The sequence below is a fragment of the Electrona antarctica genome (genome assembly GCF_951216825.1).
Source record: "Electrona antarctica genome assembly, chromosome: 14".
NCBI classification, from domain to species: domain Eukaryota; kingdom Metazoa; phylum Chordata; class Actinopteri; order Myctophiformes; family Myctophidae; genus Electrona; species Electrona antarctica.
The window spans coordinates 20,082,667-20,104,166 of NC_136795.1; the positions used below are offsets into that span (position 1 = coordinate 20,082,667).

Sequence of the window (21,500 nt, forward strand, 5' to 3'; positions counted from 1 at the left end):
TTCGTTAACATTAAGGAAGTATCTAGACAGGTACATGGGTATCTTGGTGGTGTATCGAATCTTGTGGACCAGACCCATTGCAAGATGCTGTACTCTGTCGTCGACCCTAAGCCATTCCAGCCTGTCGAAGTGGGCAGGGGTGAGGTGGGTTCGGGGGGCTAGATCAAGTAGGAGCCTGACCAGTTTGTTTTGGGATGTCTGGAGCCTGGTTTTAAGGGCCTTTGAGGTGCTGTGGTACCAGGAGGTGCATGCATAGTCAAAGAAACCCTGTACAAGGGCTCCTGTTAAGGTCTTCAAGGTGTTTTTGTTGACCAGTGAGGAGATCCTGTAGAGGAATCTTGTTCTATGGTTGACTTTTTTGATTACGTTGGTGGCCATTTTATCACCGGAAAGATTAGCCTCCAGGATGGAACCTAGGTAGGTAATTTCATCTTTACGTGTGATAACATTGTCACCCACTCTAACCAAGAAGCCATTTGCCTTGCTGAGATTACTAATAGAGCCAAAGAGAATGGATTCAGTTTTTCCCAGGTGTAAAGAAAAAAAGATTAATTTGCACATTAAAACGATTAATTAAGCATTTAAACGATGCTATAGGACACACATTATGTTTCTGTGTAAAAATAAGTAATAAGTAATGTTTCTGTGTAAAGATAAGTAATTAAAAAGTTATCTAAATGGATAAATGCTATTCACTGGAGAGCATGGACTTTATAAAGTGGACGCTGGACAAAAATCCCTGCTATGTTTCGACTAGTGTGACATACGCACGCGTCCGGGGAGACCTCCTCTACAACACCACACTGTCCGCTAAGCAGCAGAGGTGTAAAACAAAAATTGGCACCAGGTCACAGGTCAAAAAACTTCCCATTTCCAGACTACAGTGGACTAAAGTGGACGCTGGACAAAAGTCCCTGCTATGTTTCGACTAGTGTGACATACGCACGCGTCCGGGGAGACCTCCTCTACAACACCACACTGTCCGCTAAGCAGCAGAGGTGTAAAACTAAAATTGGCACCAGGTCAGATGTAAAAAAACTTCAAAAAACTTCCCATTTCCAGACTACAGTGGACTACAGTGGACTAAAGTGGACGCTGGACAAAAATCCCTGCTATGTTTCGACTAGTGTGACATACGCACGCGTCCGGGGAGACCTCCTCTACAACACCACACTGTCCGCTAAGCAGCAGAGGTGTAAAACAAAAATTGGCACCAGGTCACAGGTCAAAAAACTTCAAAAAACTTCCCATTTCCAGACTACAGTGGACTAAAGTGGACGCTGGACAAAAGTCCCTGCTATGTTTCGACTAGTGTGACATACGCACGCGTCCGGGGAGACCTCCTCTACAACACCACACTGTCCGCTAAGCAGCAGAGGTGTAAAACAAAAATTGGCACCAGGTCACAGGTCAAAAATGTCAAAAAACTTCCCATTTCCAGACTACAGTGGACTAAAGTGGACGCTGGACAAAAATCCCTGCTATGTTTCGACTAGTGTGACATACGCACGCGTCCGGGGAGACCTCCTCTACAACACCACACTGTCCGCTAAGCTTAAGGTGGACTGAGAATCTACTTTAATAGTTTAGTAGTAACTTTTGATCAATTTACTGTATGTGTGTGCATCTGTGTTAATACAGTCTGGAAATGGGAAGTTTTTTTGACATTTTTTGACCTGTGACCTGGTGCCAATTTTTGTTTTACACCTCTGCTGCTTAGCGGACAGTGTGGTGTTGTAGAGGAGGTCTCCCCGGACGCGTGCGTATGTCACACTAGTCGAAACATAGCAGGGATTTTTGTCCAGTGTCAACTTTAGTCCACTGTAGTCTGGAAATGGGAAGTTTTTTTGACACTTTTTGACCTGTAACCTGGTGCCAATTTTTGTTTTACACCTCTGCTGCTTAGCGGACAGTGTGGTGTTGTAGAGGAGGTCTTCCCGGACGCGTGCGTATGTCACACTAGTCGAAACATAGCAGGGATTTTGGTCCAGTGTCAACTTTAGTCCACTGTAGTCTGGAAATGGGAAGTTTTTTGACGTTTTTTGACCTGTGACCTGGTGCCAATTTTTGTTTTACACCTCTGCTGCTTAGCGGACAGTGTGGTATTGTAGAGGAGGTCTCCCCGGACGCGTGCATATGTCACACTAGTCGAAACATAGCAGGGATTTTTGTCCAGTGTCAACTTTAGTCCACTGTAGTCTGGAAATGGGAAGTTTTTTTGACATTTTTTGACCTGTGACCTGGTGCCAATTTTTGTTTTACACCTCTGCTGCTTAGCGGACAGTGTGGTGTTGTAGAGGAGGTCTCCCCGGACGTGTGCATATGTCACACTAGTCGAAACATAGCAGGGGTTTTTGTCCAGTGTCCACTTTAGTCCACTGTAGTCTGGAAATGGGAAGTTTTTTGACCTGTGACCTGGTGCCAATTTTTGTTTTACACCTCTGCTGCTTAGCGGACAGTGTGGTGTTGTAGAGGATGTCTCCCCGGACGCGTGCATATGTCACACTAGTCGAAACATAGCAGGGATTTTGTCCAGCATCCACTTTATTAAGTCCATGCACTCCAGTGAATGGACTTGGGCACTTTTTACGTTATTTAATTACTTATTTTTACACAGAAACATAATGTGTGTCTTCACAATAACTGTAATGTAATAATAATACTAATAATGTAATGTAATAATTATTTAATTAATAATGCTTTTATTCTGAAAGCAACCGGATGTCTTAAATTTGCTAGCTCTCAAACAGGAAGTTCTAGATTTGCCAACAAGACGGAGCCAACCACTGGACGAGTCAATGTTTACTTCCGCTGCCCTGCAAGGGGTTGCACTCATAGACATATATACATAGACGCCTCATTTGCCGCTGCAGTTCATTGGAGCGACGTGTATCCCAATGAAGGCGGAAGTGCAGTGCTGAAGGCTTTTTTTTTTTTTAACAAATCTTTATAACAGTCATGACAATATACATTACAAAACAAGACAAACAAACAAACACAAACAACAAAGTTATTAACAATACAACATCAGAGCCAGGGGGGATTAGATTACTAACAGAAAACATTAAAGAGTGAACACAAAGCAACAGTTCTCCGCAGCTTTCTTATTTAGAAGTGCTGAAGGCATTTGCTGAAGGCGACTGCGTCGCTTCCCAAGTGACGTCACTCATGTGACTCCTCCATGTCTCTCGCTGTCACTCAAGTGACTACTGGCCAATCACAGCGCGTCTTTTCCGGGACTTATGTTACGCACGCGGAAGCTTGACAAGCTTCCGCTTTGCTTCCGCTAATGCTTTGCAAGGAATGTCGGGAAAATTGTGCCTTCAATTTTGACACACGCCTCAGAGCCGGAAGGGGCGTCTATGTATATATGTCTATGGTTGCACTTTTGCACTTTTGGTTGACCCTTTTTTTCTTCTTTTTTTAACCCATTTATCAAGAAGCTCTTATCCAGAGCACCGCCGCCTGGTGGTAGAAGCATTTAGATTTGATTTATGTATTTAGCACAGTATAAAAACTGCACAAAAGGGAAGATGCGTAGAGAAAAAATAGAATAAAATAAAAAAAATGAAAGTGCTAGGATCAGGATCAGGGCAAGAAGCCTAAAGGGCAAGCCCCAACCTGTGTACAACAAAACATGTGATTTGAAATGAAATGATTGCATAGTAGGCTATAAAGAAAAGGTTTGATTGATTGAAATATGTATTAACAGTTTGCAGAATTGCAGTACATTTCAAGCACAACTCAATACAAGACTGTTAACTGTGAGTGGACGACCGCATAAAAGCATTTCTACTTGTTTACAATAGGGCCCACCATTTTCATTTCATCAAAACATGTAGCCAAAAGCAGGAAATCATAGTGGAGGTAAAAAGGGGAAAAAACATACAGTGAGGGGAAAAGGGGGTGGGTGGGGGAATCAGATTTTACGGGGGCCAGTTTCGAATTGCAGCCGTCCGTAGGTGCCCTTTGAGAGCGGTTTTGAAGGAGTCAAAGGATTCGCATGTCTTAATGACTGTTGGTAGGGCGTTCCACATTTTGGTGGCATAGGAGCAAAATTAATTTTGTCCCTTGTTTGTGCTGAATCCCTTTTTTTAAATCTGAATCTGCCTCTGGTGTTGTGGGTGTGGACTTCGTTGACATTAAGGAAGTATTTAGACAGGTACATGGGTATCTTGGTGGTGTATCGAATCTTGTGGACCAAACCCATTGCAACTGTACTGCCAAGTAGCAGCCGGACCAGTTTGTTTTGGGAAGCCTGGATCCTTGTTTTCGGGGCCTTTGAGGTGCTGTGGTACCAAGAGGTGCAGGCATAGTCGAAGAAACCTTTTACGAGGGCCCCTTATAGGGTCTTCAAGGTGTTTTTGTTGATCAGTGAGGAGATCCTGTATAGGAATCTTGTTCTTTGGTTGACTTTTTTGATTACGTTGGTGGCCATTTTATCACCGGAAAGATTTGCCTCCAGGATGGAACCAGGGTAGGTAATTTCATCTTTTCGTGTGACAATATTATCACCCACTCTAACCAAGAAGCCATCTGCCTTGCTGAGATTACTATTTGATCCAAAGAGAATGGATTCAGTTTTTCCCAGGTGTAAACATAGTTTGTTATCAGCGAGCCAGGTGCAGATTCTACCGAGTTCAGAGCTGAGGGCCTTTTCAACCTACAGTTTGTTCCTGTCCGAGACCAGTAGTGCTGAGTCATCTGTGAACAGGAACAAGTTGCAGTCACAAGCTGATGTCATGTCGTTTACATATATTAGGAACAGTAAAGCCCCTAGTATTCTTCCTTGAGGAACGCCACAGCTCACTGGGGGGGGGGGGGGGGGGGGGCAGTGTTCCGTTCACCTCCACCATCTGTTCTCTCCCCTCCAGGTAGGATTGCATCCAGCTCACTGATGTGCTATCAAAACCAATTGCTTTTAGCTTGTTAACCAGTATGGAGTGGTTCACGGTGTCAAAAGCCTTTTGGAGGTCCAGCATGACCATGCTGCAGTATTTGCCAGCATCCACCTCGTGCTTGATGTGGTCGCTCAAATAGAGGAGGCATGTGTCAGTGGAGTGGAGTGGGATGTTCTGAAGCCAGATTGGAATTCGTACATATTTTTTTTGTGGCAAGATACTTTTCAACCTGTTCATAGACTATGTTTTCCATCACCTTCGCTTCTATATAATTATGTAAACATAATAACAGGGAAAAGAAAATGATTAGAAGAATATCCAGAATAACTTTCTGACTGTAATAAAAGTTGCTTTGCTAACAAAATTCCAGCATTCCAATGGCTAAAGTACAAAATGTAAAGCACAACATTTTAAAGAAAATGCAGAATGTTAAATTTCACATTCATAAAAATTGGATTATGCCTCGAGATGAGAGCTAGGTGGACCATCTATCATAAGCATCATAGTGGATCGTGGTGGATGAGTACAACACTATTACGCAGCTGCAACGGAATACAACTTAATCTTTCTCACCAAACACCTTAAGTTCTCTTTAAACATTATACAAGTAAAGACTAGACACGGTGGTCTAATGTTGCAACTATAAATTTAAACCCATGTTTCCTAAAAGATGCAGTGAAACAGACACACAGCTCAATCTGTGTACGTATTTGGGGGACATTTTTTATTTGATTGATGTGATGCATTTACCTGCCAAACAAATGAATGGTGAATGTGGTACACCACATATACTGTATGGGGGAACTGAAGTTCAAAGGTAGTGAGTAGAAACACAGGATATTCTCTTCAAATCCATATTATCCAATATGAACACCTGCCAACCTAAGCTCCATCAGCCATTTTGTATTTCCAGTGATGTTATGTATGTTTTGTCCCCGTTTCAGTGAATTAAATGCATGCTTTTCTTTTGGGAATCTAGAATGTCATGTTCTGTTATATCAAAAAAGGTAGTAAAAACATTAACGTAAGCATAACTACTTTGGGAAAATTCTCAAAACATATGAACATTTATTTGAGTTAAACAATAGCAAAAGTAGCAACTGTTACTGGAACAACTCTTATCATTTTATCCTATTTTATCCAACCTTCCTGTGTAGCCTATTGGCATAACAACTAAATTGGGGAGAAAAAAGGTTTAAAAAAAAACCAACACATTATGAGCTTCACTCATCCCAATGGTAAACTGAAGAGTGGGCATCTCAATGTTACATTGGTATGTGTTTATTTAATATTTGGAAAAAGGTTATTATTTTATTATTTTTTTCCATGTAAAGTACACATTGATCAGAGCATGCTTGAACATTCAACAATAAACCTAATATCTTCTGCAATTGCTTAAAAAACTGTACCTGTGGTACTGTAACTGTTGAAGGGGACATTTAATTCACATAATGATGTACGTTTGTGAATAGTCTTCATTGCTTCCACCTTCTATGTAGCATAAAAGCATCCAACTATCAAGGACTCGTGCAATTCCCAAGAGAAAAACAAACAAAAACACCATTCACCCCTGGCCCCTATCACAAGAGGAAAACAGCATTTTATATGTTGAGCACTGTAGATCTAGCACTGATGATTCACTAAAAGTAATCTTAAAGAAAACATGACCGAAAACGCTATGTTAACATACAATAAAGGGCCATCCACACTAAGCACTCTTAACTATAAAGATATTGTTTTAAAAATCGTTCTAATTCAAGTGTATGGAAGAGTGCACAAACAACTACAAAGACGACAGAGTTCAATGATTGTTCAATTGTTGTAGTGCTTGGTGTGGACAGCCGTAACATAACAGAATACAAAAAAACGATTTGATAATTGGAGATACTCGAGTCAAGCTGCAGATGGTGCACGAATATCAAGAGAGCACCTCTGCATTACCATCTCCCTTGAGGAGTTACATCCCCTACAGGAGGTGGTTACAGGAGTGGTCATCTTTTAAATGATTCTGCATCTCTTCATGTGTTGTCTTAAATTAGAGTTGGTTGTGAAGCATTTACTGCAGGTGGTACACGAGAATGGCTTCTCTCCAGTGTGGATCCTGAGGTGTTGTGTCAGTGCGCAGGGTTGTCTGAAAGCTTTATCACACACACTGCATTTGAACCGCTTCTCTCCCGTGTGGCTTCTCATGTGTATTTCCAAATAGAAAGGTTTGGCAAAGCATTTCCCACAAACATCACAAACCTTTGCAATCTCATCATTGTGAGTTTTCAGGTGAAGTTCAAAATCCTCCTCAGTATTAAAGTGCGTCCCACACAGACCACAGTCATCTTTAGGGTGACTTTCCAGATGATTCACCAATGAGACTTTGGAGTGAAAATCCTTCCCACACACTTTACATATGATTTGCACCAGCTGATCTTTTGTGATCACCCCTGTATAAACATCCCCATCATCATATACAGGAGTGGTACTGGTTACAGTTACTTTTTTGTGTTTTAAATGAGTCCGCATGTGTTTTCTTAATGTAGAGTACCTAATGAAATGTTCGCTGCAGATGGTGCATGCGTATGGATTCTCCCCAGTGTGGATCAGGTGGTGTCTTGTCAAACTGGCAGGATAGCTGAATGATTTACCACACACCTCACATCTGAAAGGCTTCTCCTTGGTGTGAGTCCTGAGGTGTTTTGTCATATATTGGCGTACGCTGAAGGATTTACCACACACCTTACATGTGAATGGCTTCTCTCCCGTGTGGCTCCTCATGTGCATCTCCAAATTTCCAGGTCTGGCAAAGCATTTTCCACAAACATCACAAACCACTACTTTCACATTCTTGCGAGTTGCAATCTTATTCTTGTGAGTTGCAATCTCATTCTTGTGAATTTTCAGGTGACGTTCAAAATCCTCCTCTGTCTTGAAGTGCATCCCACACAGCCCACAGTCATCTTTATGGTGACTTTCTAAATGTTTCAGAAATGACCCTTCATAATGAAAAGATTTCCCACATACTTTGCAGATACAGGATTTTTCTCTTTTCTTCATCTGTGGTGTATTACCAGTCAGTGTGCGATGTTGTCCGCTTGGCTTTGGCAACCACTCTTCACTTTGAGTAGCTTCATTTCTGTCACTCTCTCCATCTTGAGTAGCATTCCAGACATCGTCATCTTCGTTTTCAGGCTCAGAGAATCCTGGAGATGGGACCTCTTCATCCGCCTCTATGATCATCTGCTCAGCTGAAGTGACAGGTAGAGGTTCTACCATGTCTATTTCATCTGAGGAGCAGAAAATGAGAAGTGAACATTCAGCGCACGCACGCACGCACGCACGCACACGCACAAACAATTTAACTTCTTTATTTGCGTTCACATTTAACAAGAAATTCTTGAACACAAACAATAGTAGATGCAAAACTTTGAGAACTCAACAAGTGTTTCAGGATACAGGAAGCATCGCCTCCTCCATAGTCCAGGCATTTTATGCAAAAATGGGGGTCAACATCCCACAAATTGCAACAAAACCAAACTCAACTGATTTTGTATCCTCAATATGTCCTGAATAACAAGTCGCAAGGAATTCTATGAATGGAAAGTTTTGAAAATGGCCTGTAAGTGACCCTACTAAAAAAGTTTTTTGGCCCTTTCTGCTAGATTTCACCAAGCTGTATTTGTTCCTTAGCAAAACAAAGACAAACAATATCAGTGACAAGAAACCAAACTCAGCTGATTTTGTATCCTCAATATGTCCTGAATAACAGAAAAAAACTCCCAATGAATTCTATGAAAGGAAGGTTTTGAAAATGGCCTGTAGGCCTAAGTATGACCCTACCAAAACGCATTTTGGCCCTTTCTGATAGATTTCACCATGCTGTTTTTGTTCCTTAGCAGAATAAGGATACAGCATATCAGTGACAAGAATTTATTATGATCACATAATCACACAACTGATAAAGTACTAATCAAACATCCATCCATCTTCAACCGCTTATCCGGAATCAGATCGCAAGGGTAACTGTTCCAACAGAGATTACCAGTCTTCCCTTTCCAGAGAAACATTAGCAACTTCCTCCTGGGGGATCCCATGGCGTTCCCAGCCAGTGTGGAGATATAATCCCCCCATCATGATCTGATCCTTGGTCTGCCACGTGGTCTCTTCCCACGCTCGGGAGGCATCCATACTAGATGCCCAAGCTGGCTCCTTTCCAAGTCAAGGAGCAGCGGTTCTACTCCGAGTCTCTCACGTATGACTAAAATTCTCAACCTATCTTTAAGGGAGAGGCCGGCCACCCGTATGAGAAAACTAATTTCGGCCTCTTGTATACGCAATGTTATTCTTTCGGTGACCCTCACTTCAGGACCATAGGTGAGAGTAGGAACAGAGATTGCTCTGTATATCAAGTGATTTGCCTTCTGGCTCAGCTCTCTTTTCATCACAACAATGCAGTACAGCGACTGAAATACCGCTCACTGCTGCTCCGATTCTCTGGCTGATCTCCCGCTACGTCCTCCCCTCACTCATGAACAAGACCCTGAGATACTCCTTCACCTTGGGCAAAGTCTCATTCCCTACCCGGAGTGCACAATCCATCAGTTTCCTGCTGAGAACCATGGTCTCAGAATTTGAGATGCTAATCCTTATCCCAGCCGCTGCACACTTGACCGCGAACCGTTCCAGTGAGAGTTGAAGGTCTCGGACCAATGGTGCCATAAGGACCACATCATATGCAAAAAGCAGTGAAGCAATCCTTAGCTCGCGGGAACCGTATTCCATCTCCTCCATGGCTGCATCTCGAGATCCTGTCCATGAATATCACAAACAGGATGGGTGACAATACGCCAATTTCACAGCCCTGGCGGAGACCAGAAATGAATCCACCTTACTGCTGAGCACATGGACACAGCTTTCGCTTTGGGCGTACAGAGATTGGATGGCCCTCAACAAGGACCGCCTTACCCCATATTCTAAGACCTTCTAACCACAGCTCTCACAGTCGCAGCTTCAGCAATAGAAGCTTTGAACATTGAAATTCCACATGGATGCCAGAGAAGTCCTTCCTGAGGTGTGAGGCCTCCATACGTTTCCAGTTCACCCGCACTATGCACTTGGGTTTTCCAGGTCTGTCCAGAGGCTTCCCCTGCCATCTGAAACAACACAACACCAGATGGTGATCGTTGTCCAGAACAGGGTCCTCCCAATCATGCCACTCCAAGTGTACCAACCTTAAAGGAGAATTCCATGCTAGAAGGCTTTCTTACCTTTCTTTGTAGTTGTTACGTCCCCACCAAAGAGGTCCAGGTGTTTTTTTGTGCAAAAACTCCTTATTGGCTATTTCCCCTACCATAAGCCCTCAATGAATTGCATTGAATTGAATGGGAATTGAATGGGGCTATGGGGTGTTGTGCTAATTCGCTTATTTCCATCGAAATAAGTAGTAAAGTGTGCCGCTTGGGATATTATTTACATTATGAAGAGAGGATATATACAAAAAAAATATCATTTTGAGCGATGGAAATAAGTGAATTAGCACAACACCCCATAGCCCCATTCAATTCAATGCAATTGATTTAGGGCTTATGGTAGGGGAAATAGCAAAACACAAACACAAAATAACACCTGGACCTCTTTGGTGGGGACGTAACAACTACAAAGAAAGGTAAGAAAGCCTTTTAGTATGGAATTCTCCTTTAAGTCTAACCAATGACTAGTCTAAACTAAGTTTGCACCCCATTACCCACGTGTGCATTGAAGTTATCCAGTAAGAATGCAGAATCCCCCACAGGTGCCCCATGCAAGCCCCCAGAAAGGCTTGCTAACGTTGAAGCCGCGAGACGTAGTGGTGAAGCTGGAACTGCAGGCGGGCCCCTGTATTTAGCACGAGGAAACCCCACGCCCCTGGGGTTTAACATTGAGCGCTCGTTTGCACTTGACCACCAACTGTTGTTGGTCAAATGCGGAAGTAGAGCGTTCTTCCGGTTGCTTCATAAACGCCAAAAGCAACTTCTATTGGCATGAACAGCAGAGGGCGGGGCTGTCCGCATAAAGCATCTGCAAATTAATACAACTTAATCTGTCTCACCAAACAGCTTACAAAATTCTCATTAAACTCTAAACATTACAAGAATCACACCCGTGTGAAGTGAGGGGCGCTCTTATCATTGTACACCATGACGTAAAATAGACACTATGCCTATTTGCTCACCAAAAATTCTCCATTCATTGTCAATGGGAATTTAATGTTTGTGTAGGAGGAAAATAGTCGATTTGCTCGTCCACAGTAAATTCTCCATTCATTGTCAATGGAAGTTTAATGTTTGTGTAAGACGAAAATCTGCACTAACAGCTGAATATAGGAGCCCTCAAAAAAGTAAAGACTAGACACGGTGGTCTATATTGCAACTATACATTTAAATCCATAAAGGCGAATTGTTAGGACAACAGACCCATTTTGCGCTCCATAATATTAATTGGTTCCTAAAAGATGCAGTGAAACAAACAAAATGTACAAAGTACAAACTGTGTACATATTTGGAAAATGTTTTTTGAGGCGATGCATTTACCAGCCAAACAACTGAATAATGGTGAATGTGGTACACCACATATATGGTATGGAGGAATCAAAGTTCTCCCAGAAGGTAGTGAGTATATATGTTTTAACAGGGACAATACAAAAAACAATGTATCAAGTTGTAAAAACATGAAACCCTTGCGTTTTACATAGTTTGTTTTAGTTTGGATTATAGCCAAGGCTAATTTGCAACCCCAGTCCCTGGTTAGGCCTTTCTCTACAAAATGTAACTACCTATACTAAAAACAACCATGTTGGTTAGGTGATGTAAAACAAACGGTGCCAAGCACTGCCAACAGCCCAACACAGACATTAAATGCCATTAACAATAAAGAGACAATATGACGTAATGAGGGACAATGACGTAAATTCTCCCTTCATAGTCAATGGTTTATTAAACAAACATTGAACTAAAGACAAACATTAAACCTGTATATAGGAGGAGCTAGCACCCCTCAAAGACATGAACCATTGTCTGAGCTACACATAATTGATATACAAGATGAAGAAACTATGGTATGGGAATAAATTGGAGATACTCGTGCTGCAGATGGTGCACAAGTATGTCTCCTCCAGTGTGGATCTGGAGGTCAAAGTGTTGCAGTTTACGGCTGCTTTTGATATCTTCCACCTCTGCATTAAAATCCCCCTTGAGTAGTTACATTCTCCTACAGGAGTGGTCATCTTTTAAATGATCTGCATCTCTTCATGTGTAGTCTTAAATTAGAACTGGTTGTGAAGCATTTATTGCAGGTGATGCATGAGAATGGTTTCTCCCCAGTGGATTCTGAGGTGATCTGCCAAGGACATGGGTAGTCTAAAAGCTTTATCACACACATTGCATTTGAACCGCTTCTCTCCTGTGTGGCTCCTCATGTGTTTCTCTAAATAGAAAGGTTTGGCAAAACATTTTCCACAAACCTTTGCAATCTTATTCGTGTGAGTTTTCAGATGACATTCAAAATCCTCCTCGGTACTAAAGTACATCCCACACAGACCGCAGTCATCTTTAGGGTGACTTTCCAGATGATTCACCAATGAGACTCGAGTGAAAATCCTTCCCACACACTTTACATATGATTCGCACCAGCTGCTCTTTTGTGATCACCTCTGCATCAACATCCCCATCTTCATATACAGGAGTAGTGATTATTTTTTACTTTTAAATGAGTCCGCATGTGTTTTCTTAATGTAGAGTACCTAATGAAATGTTCACTGCAGATGGTGCATGCGTATGGATTCTCCCCAGTGTGGATCAGGTGGTGTTGTCAAATTCTCTTGAAGTCTGAATGATTTACCACACAACTCACATCTGAAAGGCTTCTCCCCAGTGTGAATCGTGAAGTGTTTTGTCAAATTGTGTCGATAGTTTTAAAAGGATTTACCACACACCTCACATGTTTGGAGCAGTTTGGAAGTGCTCGTTGACTATCACTCAACGGCCCATGCGTACGACTTGTTTTGAATGTGCACATAATGCAGGAGACAGCTGGAGGTTGCTATATTGATAACAAGCGCTTCCATACTCTGATACTTAGAAAATAATCATCTGCAACAAATTTATTGACAGGAAGTAGCTCATAAAATATCTAGGGTGGATTTTTATTAAACAAAAACTTCACAGATTGAAAGAGGATAATTCAAGCTTTCCCTACAGCTGCAATGTTGGTGATTTTGACGTTGTTCAATATAATTAGAGAGGACTTTTCTGTTTGGATGAATGGGCTCTCTATGGGAAGTGTCACCTAAGTATCACCTTGCTGGCAAGATGGCTGCGGTCTGAATATGGAGAATGTTGCAACTATACATTTAAACCCATAAATCATTCATCAAGGTGAATTGTTAGCATTTGAACAACAGCATTTTGCACTCCAAAATGTTCATTGATTCCTAAAAGATGCAATGAAACAGACACAGCTCAAACTGTGTACATATTTCTAAGAAAGAAAAATTGATGTGATCATTTACTGTACCAGCCAAACAAATTAATAATGGTGACTGTAGTACACCACTGTATGGCGGGACCTAAGTACTCCCAATAGGTATAGGCCTACTATAACACAGGATATTCTCCTCTTTCATCTATATTATCCAATATGTACACCTGCTAACCTAATCTCCATCAATAATCAGTGATGTTATTTACATCACTGTTGTTTTCAATGTAATGGGTCTGTGGACCCAGGGGGTGGTCTTTTTTTTTTTTTTAGCCATGAACATAATTTATTTTGGTTAATTAAACAATAGCAAAAAGTAGCAACTGTTACTGACTGGGAACAACTCTTGTAATTTCCTCCTCCATTTTAGTCACCTTCCTAGCTGCTTTCACATATTAAGTGGAATTGACTTTGATTACATAGTTTGTTTCATTACATCCACTCTATCTAATCTCCCTCCTAAAACCACACACATAATGGGTGGTACATGCGGAGCCTGTCGAACGTCAATACGAACACAGTTGGCTTGTGTTCGGGGGAGGGGGGAGGCCTAAATTCGACAATTAAGGCCCAATATCTTCTGCAATTGCTAAAGAAACTGTACCTGTGGTACTGTAACGGCATCTCCGCATGTGTTGTCTTAAATTAGAGCTGCATGTGAAGAATTTACTGCAGGTGGGGCACAAGAATGGTTTCTCCCCAGTGTGGATCCTGAGGTGTCGCGTCAAGGAGTTGCGTTGTCTGAAAGCTTTATCACACACACTGCATTTGAACCGCTTCTCTCCCGTGTGGCTCCTCATGTGTATCTCCAAATAGAAAGGTTTGGCAAAGCATTTTCCACAAACATCACAAACCTTTGCAATCTCATCGTTGTGAGTTTTAAGGTGAAGTTCAAAATCCTCCTCAGTATTAAAGTGCATCCCACAGAGCCCGCAGTCATCTTTAGGGTGACTTTCCAGATGATTCACCAATGAGACTTTGGAGTGAAAATCCTTCCCACACACTTTACATATGATTTGCACCAGCTGCTCTTTTGTGATCACCTCTGCATCATCATCCCCATCGTCATATACAGGAGTGGTACTGGTTACAGTTCCTTTTTTGTGTTTTATATGAGTCCGCATGTGTTTTCTTAATGTAGAGTACCTAATGAAATGTTCGCTGCAGATGGTGCATGCGTATGGATTCTCCCCAGTGTGGATCATGTGGTGTCTTGTCAAACTGTCGTAATAGCTGAATGATTTACCACACACCTCACATCTGAAAGGCTTCTCTCCAGTGTGAGTCGTGAGGTGTCTTGTCATATTTTGACGAAAGTTGAAGGATTTACCACACACCTCACATGTGAACGGCTTCTCTCCTGTGTGGCTCCTCATGTGCATCTTCAAATTGCCTTGTGAGGAAAAGCATTTTCCACAAATATCACAAACCACTACTTTCACATTCTTGCGAGTTACAATCTCATTCTTGTGAGTTTTCAGGTGAAGTTCAAAATCCTCCTCTGTCTTGAAGTGCATCCCACACAGCCCACAGTCATCTTTAGGGTGACTTTCCAAATGTTTCAGAAATGAGCCTAGATAATGAAAAGATTTCCCACATACTTTGCAGATGACACAGGATCTTTTCTTCGTCTGTGGTGTATTACCAGTCACTGTGCGATGTCGTTTGCTTGGCGTTGGCCACCACTCTTCACTTTGAGTAGCTTCATTTCTGTCACTGTCTCCATCTTGAGTAGCATCCCAGACATCGTCATCTTCGTTTTCAGGCTCAGAGAATCCTGGAGATGGGACCTCTTCATCAGACTCTATGGGCATCTGCTCAGCTGAAGTGACAGGTAGAGGTTCTTCTACTTTGTCCATTTCATCTGAGGTGCATAAAAGGAGATGTTAACATTCAGCAATGATTAAATATCAGTACACTACACATCTCAAGGTTCTTGCTTCAAAATGTTAAAGGAGCATTCAGTGATTTGAGTGATTTGGAAAACCACCCAGTCCGCCCCGGTAACAAAATGTGCACATGCACGCTCTACAGTGGGGGGAAGTGCAACCGGCCAACAGCATGTGCACCCCACTCGATCATGATTGGTGGAAGGCCCCTCTCATCCTGATTGGATGAAGGCTTTGCCACCCGCCACCAAAACTAGGGTTTTTTGACCCCAGGGGCTCACTGGGGACAGGGAGGAACTCCTTATATGGTCAGCACACTCTATAGTAGGGAGGATTATCCAGAAAAAAAGAAAAAATAAGTGATATTTAGATTAAGTCAAATCACTGAATATACCTTTAAGTGTCCTGTGGACATTTCTCTGTAACCAAAAAGCCAATTTAAGAAACCATTTTCATATAGGACACTAATACATCCAAGAACCTTTGGATGTGCTATATTAAATCCAAAGATATAAAAAAATTGAAGTATCCCTGTAATTATAGCATCTCAACAGATACTATGGTAACCAATGGTATGCTATGGTATGCTATCAAACTAGGAAGGGTATGGCCTTGTCAGCCTGCAATGACATGCATAAGATCTGGTCATCCCATTTTTCCCCCCATTCCCCGTGTTTCTTCACTAGTCCGATCCAGAAGAACAAAGTTTGCCGGCCACTGCTACAGAGCTGACAATTCCGTGCTCAGCCAATCAAATCATCACCAAACTCATTCCGGCCAATCACTTTTGGCATCTTAACTTTCTGCCCTCACTTTTATCTTCAATATGTACTTTGCTCAGCCAATCAAATCATCGTTATGGGGTGATCAGCCAATCACAAGCAAATGTGTGTGTTCACATAAACCCGGAAAGCTGGGCAGTTAGGAAAATATCTGCCTCCAAGTCACAGCAATTAATTATTGGGCAAGTACAGTACAGTACAGTACAGTACAGTACAGTACAGTACAGTACAGTACAGTACAGTACAGTACAGTACAGTACAGTACAGTACAGTACAGCACAGTGATACAAGTTAAAATACTGACACGATCAGTCTGCTACTGGGCAGGCATAACTTTGGCTCTATGGCTGTGTATCTGGAATATCAGCCATTCTAGGGCTAATATCACCACATCAATCAGATACATTTGAACACATAACTGTACCTGGTATTCTAGTTAACCTGATCTCAGGTCGTAGAAGCGCATTGAGCATCTTGCATTGTTGACTGATCTCTCGTTTGGACTGGTGTGTTTCTCCCTTGTAGCCTGAGATCATCTTCTCAACAGCTTCCATGATCCTATCAGCAGCCACAGACAGAAAATGCTTCACAGAGACTTCACAGGAATTCCACTCCTGCTGCTGCTCAGTGAGGAGATCCTCCTCCCACACCACAGAGAGGTTGAGCTGTGCTTCCTCTGCGGAGTAGAAAAGGAGAAGAGAACATTCAGCAGTAATTACAAATTGTGTGCGTGTGTGCTGGGGGGGTTCCATAGTTTGCTTTGGCAATGTAAACGTATGTTTTGTCATGCCAATAAAACTCTTTGGATTGAATGGAGTGTGAGTGTGCGTGTGTCTCCTGGCTCAACATACTGGTTGGATTAAATGGATTTTTTCACTTCTTGATTTGAGATCACACAGCTTGGGTAGGATGATCGCATAGGGTGTATACAGTATTTCTGTGTATACTTGTTTTTTTTGTGATTAGTATTTTAATGGATTTTCTTTTTCAGACAACACAACATCCACAATACCAGTCAACAGTAACAACAATACAGAGCAAATAAACAAAGAAAAAGAAGAAACACAACTGGGAAGGAAGGGGAGAGAGGCTGTGTTATTCTCGATAAAGACATATGTGAGCAGGAAAGTAGTCCTGTAGTCAGTCTGTCATTACGTAGTGCTATAATACATTTCTGTGTATATACTTAATAATAATAATAATATATTATGTAATAATATTTTGTTTGAACTTGGTATATCTTTACTGTGCTGTGCTGTTATTCTCCTGCACCTACTATAATTATGCCCTCAATCTGTAACCTTTACTGCTGTGCTGTGTCTGGAGCCTGAATTTCCCTGTGGGAAAAATAAAAGGTAGCCGGGTTAAGTAACCACTCCACCTTGAATACATTTCATTCCGAAAGAAATGTATTGTGATTTCAAGGGAGGGTGGTTAGCCAGGCTAAAGCTACAATAAGGTATCTATCTCAGGGCATATTGAAAAACGTATTACTGTCCAGTAGCCATTTCTCAGTAACTGTAGTGATAATTGAAGAACCATTTTCCAACTATTTGACAAGAGCCTTTGGATATGCAATAAAATCCAATACATGGAGATCAGTCATGCACAATGAAAGTCAGTTTTATTATCAATATTCTTTTAATAATTAAATGCAATTGGCTAGATTCGGTATAAATTCAAACTGATTTTAGCCACGGCTAATTTAGGGGTAAACTTAGACTAATTTTCAACTACATACACACATCGTTGTGTCATCAGGGGTGTCAATATAGCTGGGGGTGGAGCTGGGGTAAAGTTCAGGTCTCCCAACCGGAAAAAACAGTGGGTTGTTGGGTTTTCAATCGCAGATGCTTTAAAATACCAATTTTCAAAGTAGGCGTCATGGCTTGCCAGATCACAGGCACAGATCCTTGTTGCCACTCGACAAGGAATGCTACTTTAGAAAATAAAAGCTAGAGTCCGATTGGAATGTTTTCCTTGACTGTTGGACATCATCCAACACAACACAATGGCCTGATATATTCGCATGGTAAGAGACACTTTTCTATACATATGATCACTGAAACTTATATATATATATATATATATATATTTTTTTTAATCCATTAATTCATCAATGATGTTTATAGAACACGTTTTAGTGAATTCCAAGTAGGCTACCGACACCATTCGTTTGGAAGTAGGGTATTATTATGCATGAGTTTATACACAAGACAAACAAAACCATAGCGGTTTCAAAAGTACAGAAAATACAGTTTAAAGTGAATGACCGCACTTTGCCAAACGATAATGGCTCTGTGCCAAGTTCCAACTTAGAATTCACTACAATGTGTTATATAAACATTATTGATGACTTAATGGCTGTTGGTTTTTGATATTACGTTAAGTTTAAATGATCATATCTATAGTGTCTCTACCAGGCGATTAAACACTGCGCCGCGGTAACAATGTTTTGTAACATGGAGGGAGGGCGGCTGAACGATTGTGTTCCAGATGTCCTGATGGATTTTTCTTGGTTGTCAATATTTCTATCATCCAACAAATCGCTCTGAAAGTGATCGAAAGGATCGTACGCTATTATAACTCTATGGGAAAGACCATTTTCTTTACCCCAGGCTAAAACTGGTCCATAGCTCTAATGCCTATCCATTTTAGATCTATGGACCAGAGCTATGGACCATTTAAGAGCCATGGACCAGAGCGGGAAAAAAAACTATGAATTTCTAAACCATGATTTCACCCTGAATTTCACCAGCAGTATAAACATATGATTTTAAGTGGGCGTTTTACATTAGAGGCTGGCTGTGGCTGAGGCAATCATCTCTAACACTGAACAAGGCAGATGGCTTCTTGGTTAGAGTGGGTGACAATATTATCACACGAAAACACCTTGAAGACCCTAACAGGAGCCCTCGTAGTCGTACAAGGTTTCTTCGACTATGCTTGGTACCACAAAACAAGGCTCCAGACTTCCCAAAACAAACTGGTCAGGCTACTACTTGGCCTCACTTTATCTCCTATGATGATTTCCTTTTGACTATAGTTGTGTATATTCGTAAGTCTCTAAATGTTTTGATGAATTGAAAATGGTGGGCCCTATTGTAAACAAGTGTAATGCGTTATGGTGTCGTCCACTCACTGTAACAGTTTTTGTATTGAGTTGTACTTGAAAGTTGTACGTGTGCTGGTATTCTAGCCGGAATTTGAAACACTAGATTTTAAATAATGGGATGAATCTAGAGTTGCTATACCATTACTGCTGCCCCATCTGGCGGAGTCAGGTTACCATTTCCATCCATTGACAGCACATTCATCCAAATTGCATTTGCGATCTGCTTGTATACGTATTAGACGTTAAACTCACCAACATTGCAGCTGTAGGGAAAGCTTGAATTATCCTCTTTCAAACTACAAAGCGTTTGTTTAATAAAAATCCACCGTAGACATTTTATGAATATGAGCTACTTACTGTCAAGAAATTCTATGCAGGCGATTTATTTTCTTTAGTTTTGGAGTTTGGAAGTCACCGTTTCGAATTTGCACATAATGCAGGAGGCAGCAGCACGACCCGTTAATAAAAACTGGTGCTTCCAAACTCCAGCACGACACGGAATGTCTTAGCTGAAAGCAGCTCATAATACTTGTCTATTTTTATTAATCAAACGCTTTGCAGTTTGAAAGGACAATTATTTAAGCATTCCCTACAGCTGCAATGTTGGTTTGACGTCGTTTAATTCAAGCAGATGCAATTTGGATGAATGGGCTAGTGTTAATGGATGGTATTATATATTATGTATATTGTAGCCCTGAAACATGACTGCCATGGTCATGATGATTATCATGGCAGTCATGTTTCAGGGCTATGTATATTGCAACTCTAGATTCCCCCCATTTTAAGATTTACACTGTCTCGTAGTAGATTCTGACATTTTCAATCATGTCAGGGCTAATTGTATCACATACCTGATGTTCCATTTAACTTGATCTCAGGTTGTAGAAGAGCATCGAGCATCTCGCGTCGTCGACTGATCTTTCGTTTAGACTGGAACATTTCTTCCTCGTAGCCTGAGATCATCTTTTCAACAGCTTCCACGATCTGATCAGCAGTCGCAGACAGAAACTGCTCCACAAGGACCCGAACACCTTGAATTTTCCTCATCTTGGTATCTATTTAAGCGGCGTTATGGAGAGCAATGGTTCTCTTTATGATCACAAACAGTTCTGATCTCTGATGCTCTCCTAAAACTTCGAGAGCTGCTCCGGGGTTGCACTTCCGGGTAAACAATGTTTTTTCTAAATGTGTTTATCAGCTCTTATCCAGAGTACCGCCACCTGGTGGTAGAAAATACCTTTTTGTAATAAAAATATTCTTACAGGCCAACTTTGATCAAAATAACAATTATTCCACATTCTCTAATTGAATAGAATAGAATATACTTTATTTGCACAAGTGCATAGGAAATCTTGGAGCGCAGCTCCCAGGGTCAGCATTAAAAAAGGGAGGGACAGGTGAGAAAAGAAACAGAACACACAATCCTAGAATAAATAAGTGCTTCATAGTCTACCTAAAAACAATGCATATTCAGTTTGTCTATCAAATCAAATGAAGTGCTTCATAATCTGCCTAAAAACAGTGTATAATTCAATTCATCTTTCTTGATTCAGTTCATCTATCATATTGATTTCCGTCCCTAATGTCCTCGGCTACTAGTCGCACAGTAGCAGGGAGAAAACTGTTCGAGAAGCGTGTTGTGTGGGTGGAGATGCTCTCTGGCCGGTGGTGTCTCAGGTTGTGTCGACTTCAGGACTTCTTGTAAAATAAGTAATGCAGGTGTTTCAGGCTGGAATGGCTTAGGGCTTAGGGTCGAAGACAGCGTAGGCCTACAGCATCTTGCAATGGGTCTGGTCCACAAAAGATTCGATACACCACCAAGATACCCATGTACCTGTCCAAAACAATACTTCCTTAAGTCCACACCCACAACACCAGACGGAGCGCAACAAACCATGTGCAACCCAGATTCGGCATAAACAAGGGACTAAATTATTTTCGCTCCTATGCCACCAAAATGTGAAACGCCCTACCAACAGTCATTAAGACATGCAAATCCCTTGACTCCTTCAAATCCGCTCTCAAAGGACACCTACTAGTAAGGGCATTTTATCAGGTATTTGACAAATCTGGGAACTAAATCGTTACCAAGAAATTTCTTCACCAATGTGTTTCTAAAGGTGTCTAATAACATGTACTAAAAGTTTGAAATTCAACTCCCGTGGGAAATTGAGTTATTAGCATAATATGCATAATATGCCCATAACATCCTATATAAGGCAAAAAAGTCCAAATTTCATCATTCTTTAAGTAGCATGTGACATATGAAACTAGGGTGATTGCATGATTCTGAATCCATTCCAAGCATTAG

General features: G+C 41.4%; 1 protein-coding gene across 6 annotated transcripts in view; it reads right to left on the reverse strand.

Moving 5' to 3' along the window:
• The window catches only part of LOC306936106 (uncharacterized protein), a 28,906-nt gene extending 8,564 nt beyond the window's left edge, over nt 1–20,342 (reverse strand). Inside the window, exons 1-4 of one of the 6 annotated variants that reach the window (XM_079519544.1) lie at nt 20,041–20,342; nt 16,499–16,750; nt 14,008–15,267; nt 6,863–8,176 (exon numbers count right to left, since the gene is read on the reverse strand). In XM_079519544.1, coding sequence (XP_079375670.1) covers nt 6,900–8,176; nt 14,008–15,267; nt 16,499–16,750; nt 20,041–20,236 — 2,985 coding nt within the window. In that variant the 5' untranslated portion in view covers nt 20,237–20,342 and the 3' untranslated portion in view covers nt 6,863–6,899. Of the gene's footprint in view, nt 1–5,625; nt 8,177–13,577; nt 15,268–16,498; nt 16,751–20,040 lie in introns of those variants that run through there. The other 5 variants (XM_079519543.1, XM_079519548.1, XM_079519547.1 and 2 more) reach the window with 5 other exon arrangements.
• Nucleotides 20,343–21,500: the final 1,158 nt, after the last annotated feature.